The 4,019-nt window shown below is 39.8% G+C and overlaps 1 protein-coding gene across 1 annotated transcript; it reads right to left on the bottom strand.

Moving 5' to 3' along the window:
• Window positions 1-436: 436 nt before the first annotated feature.
• On the bottom strand, window positions 437-3,324 carry LOC103603198 (zinc finger protein 736-like). The gene is made up of 3 exons (XM_008587691.1): window positions 2,995-3,324; window positions 1,837-1,963; window positions 437-1,085 (listed from the first exon to the last, which is right to left on the bottom strand). Exons 1-3 carry the CDS (start codon window positions 3,148-3,150, stop codon window positions 985-987), a joined length of 384 nt encoding a protein of 127 aa, XP_008585913.1. The 5' UTR covers window positions 3,151-3,324; the 3' UTR covers window positions 437-984.
• Window positions 3,325-4,019: the final 695 nt, after the last annotated feature.

The raw sequence follows: 4,019 nt of genomic DNA, 5'->3' as shown, positions 1-4,019 counted from the left end.
CCACCACAAAAAAATATGGTAACTGTGTGAGATGATGACTGTGTTAGTTAACATGTTGATCATTACACAATGTATACTTATATCAACTCATCACAATGTACAGCTTTAACATATACAATTTATATTTGCAAAAAATCCACGTCATGAAAAAAAAAAGGGGGGGAAGTGAAGAAGAAACGGAGGAGAGGGGCAAAAAAGCAAGAAAAAACAGAGGACACATTCTCAGTAAGCTTCATACTAAATCAGACAAAATTATGTACTGATAAGATGTAAAGCAATACTCAGAACTTTACTACATGCTAGCCAATGTTCTAAGCTCCCATGGACACTAGTTAAGAATTCTCTATACTAAGAAATGTACTACACCACTTCACAGTTGCAGAATTTACTTAAATTCCTATCTTATTTTAGGCTAGAAAAAAAAGAAAACTTAGAGGTGAAATATAGGGTTAGATTTTCCTCTATTTAAGGAGATGCTTTGTGCTAAGATGAAATTACTGAGTCCGAATTTCTGTATAATTGCCTTTGAAAAATTCATGGGATTGGAAATATGTGACATCTGTCTACACTGTTTCTAGGATTTTTGAACTAAATCCCAGTATGTTTCACCACACCTATCACACACTTCTGACATGAAACAAACAAAAAAAACTTAAAATGACTTAACATAGAGGTCCTCAGACAAATGCCCAGATTAACCCAGGTCTGCATTATCAATGGAAGAGCAGTCAGATCGTGAGACCATAAAGAAAGCTTTAGCTCTCACTATTAATTTGACAAAAGATAACTGAAGGGGAAGAAAAGTGATCAGAAAACTGTAAGAGCACTAAATAGAAGATGTACCTCTGTGAGAACAAGAGAAATAAACCTAGGCTCCCCCAAAATTATTTTCACTGGAGCAGATCTTCCCAATTCCCACTTTAAGGTCTGGTTCTTCTTTGACCTTTGGACCTGTCCTGACCTGTGTTATCTGCTCACGTATGCTCACCTACCTGGGTTGGCGACGGTCAATTCTCTCTGCATATTCCTGTATTCTTTCCTCTGTTCCAAAAAGATGGCCAGGTCCAGCTTAAAGACAGGAAGGCCTGCTTTATCAGAAAAAGTCACATGACTCTTGACGAAATTTTTTTAATCCATCTAATTCTGTGCTCAGTGGAGAACAGAGAACACTCTAGAAGACTGTACAAAACTATATCCCAAAATACTTTCCTGGCACACCCATTAGAATATTTTGAAAGCATTACAAATTTGTGGATCTTGACCTCCACTTCCAATTACTACCGAATCAAATACAAAAGGGGGAAATGTATTTTAAAGTGTGGGCGACAATATTTTATGCCACTGAATTTCTAGAATTGTTACTAAATTAGAGTGAAGGATAAAGATCACCTCAAGAAAGGGAAGAGTAACGTCAAGATGAAGCATCATGAAGGTTTTCTTTTCCACCAACAAACCCCAACTTTTTTTTTCTTGAAAACAGAAATCTTTTTTTTTTTTTTCCTTTTTGTCTTTTTTCGTGGCCAGCAACGGATCACAACCCTCAGTGTCGCGCCCGTACTGGACCAGGACCGGCAACGGGATCGCAACCCTCGGCGTTGCCCCCGCACCTCGCTCAGCCAGTGAGCGGCCGGTCTGTATGTGGGATCCGAACCTTCGGCGGGAGCGCCACTGCGCTTCCCAAGCGGCGCACTATAGCAGTGCGCCACCGGGCCGGCCCTGAAAACAGAAATCTGAAATGCATATATGCAAAGCACAATCTCTCAAGAGACCTTCTACATAGAAAGGAAATAAAAACCTTGGTGTGGATTGGGAATTCTGGAGGGGAGTTATCCTCACCCAGGGAGACCAGATTTCTGTAGATCTCTAACATCACATCTCTACACAAATTCCACTGAGCAGGGTCCAAGCATTCCCATTCCTCTGGAGAAAATTCTACGGCCACATCTCCGAATGCTGACAGTCCCTGAAACAAAAATTAATAAACAAATAACACAACGACCATGGGCAGAGTTCTTCATTTGACCCAAGATGAAATTACAGAGTTAGGAAAACATGTCCTGACTCATATAAGTGACCTGAATAATCCAGTAACCTACTTGTCAACATTGTAATATTCTCTAATGTATTTCCTAACTCTGTACAAAAAGAATGACATAAGATTTACATAACCAGTGTAGACACTATGCTTTTATGGGATATAAAATATAAAATTAAAGCATCAGTATACGAATATACATTTTAGAGTACCATATTTATATCACTTAGGATAAGTCATGTATATTTCTTAGAAGAAAAAGTCATGGTGAGTAAGAAGCATACTTCTCAAGATTTAATGTGTGCAACAATGAACTGGAAATCTTATTAGAATGCAAATTCTGATCTAAAGGTGTCTTGGGTTGGTCCTGAGCGTCAGCATTTCTAACAAGTTCAAGTGATGCCAATGCCGTTGGTCCAAATGCCACACTTTTGAGTAGCACGGAGGTAGAATACCGAGGAAAGGATTCTTGGATGACTTTGAACTGAATGGATTGCATGTGACACACAGGCTTTAATATAATATTAAGAATAGCAACACCACTTCTTTTTGAACACTGACTATACTCAGGATGTCATTCTAGCAGTTTTAAAATATATATTAATGCATAAAATCACATAAATAACCTGTGAGAGCAAATACATAAATCTTGCTTTTTTTATGAGAATATTTTGTCAAATATCCAGTAAATGGTAGAGCCAGGGTTTAATCCCAGTTAATATGTCCTAGAATTATCTCAGGCCCATATGCAAGGTGACCTTAAATGAATGTTCAGAGCAGATTTCAAAACTGAGAAGAGTAATAGAAATCAGTTATGAAATCAGCAACACAGAACTAATCAAATAACTTACATATTATGCATGCACATACATACAAATGGTAATTATAGAGGCATCAAACATGATAAATCAGAAAACTTTTGTGTAAGTAAAATTAAAAAATATTCTTAACCCTTTTACCACAGACAGTTTCGTATCCTCCTCTGCTATGGGAGGCCCAGGTGGCTGCACACAGCATCTGTGACCTACAGGTATTCGGAGATCTGCACAGATGATGCAGGACATTCCAGCAGCTGGTAAATGATTCACTCTTTCCATGGGTGATAGATGAATCATTGAGGGTCCCTGCAGATGTGCACACAAAGACAGCAGAACAACACTTGTGAATATTAACTGGGTGGATGTCGTATGTCTGAAGGAAGACCTTGGGACCCCTGGCTAGACAAGGCCTCCAAATCAGGGTTCTAGATGTGTATACTGAAATTTGTAAAACAAATAAATAACCACCACACTCAAGATGAAGGGAAGAACTCCACCCCTACCCATGCAGGAGGCAGGAAAAGCACAGGTGACATGACAGGGAGGCCCAAAGCAGGGAAATGCCCAGGCCCAAACAACCCCACTCCGGCCCATGCAGAAGGCAGGGGGAGCTTTGCCACAGGGACAGAGAGGCCACAAACCACTTCCGTGGATGTGGACCACAACAGCAGCCACCAGATTGTACCTCCACAAGGACAGCTTGCCACCATAGAGCAGCCATGACCACCATGCAGGGGAGCCCACCACATATTCCACTGCACTGACACAAAGAGTGTCACCAGAGGAGCCTGGAAAAGGAAGAGTCAGTCTTTCTCCTCAAAGTCCACTCCAGACTCCAGAGTAATAAAAGAAGCAAGTGATCTATCAGATGACCAGAAATCCAGGTGAGAGACTAAAACTATGTTTAGAAGAAAAATAATAAGAAAAGAAAATAAGACACTAAAAAGGAATATAGTAATTCTCAAATGCCAGATCCTACAGAACAGGAAACCCCTGAAATGACTTAAAAGGAATTCTGAGCAACAATCTTAGTGAAAGTCAATGACACACAAGAAGACTCAGCACAATAAAATGAGAAAAAGTACCCAGGGTCTGAAGGAGAAAACATACAAAGACATTAACGTTCTAAAAAAGAGTTTAGCTGAGTTCATGGAGCTAAAGGGTTC

The sequence above is a fragment of the Galeopterus variegatus genome, unplaced genomic scaffold (assembly GCF_000696425.1).
Source record: "Galeopterus variegatus unplaced genomic scaffold, G_variegatus-3.0.2 Scaffold4499, whole genome shotgun sequence".
Lineage (NCBI taxonomy): Eukaryota > Metazoa > Chordata > Mammalia > Dermoptera > Cynocephalidae > Galeopterus > Galeopterus variegatus.
Note: the sequence above shows the minus strand (reverse complement) of the source record. Positions and strands in the feature narration are given on the sequence as shown.

Coding starts and splice junctions, on each gene's coding strand:
- LOC103603198 (XM_008587691.1), bottom strand. CDS start 3,150: ATGATTCATCTATCACCCATGGAAAGAGTGAATCATTTACCAGCTGCT. Junction 1,964..2,994: donor AGGATACGAAACTGTCTGTG/GTAAAAGGGTTA, acceptor TTTTTGTTTCAG/GGACTGTCAGCATTCGGAGA. Junction 1,086..1,836: donor CAGAAATCTGGTCTCCCTGG/GTGAGGATAACT, acceptor CTGATAAAGCAG/GCCTTCCTGTCTTTAAGCTG.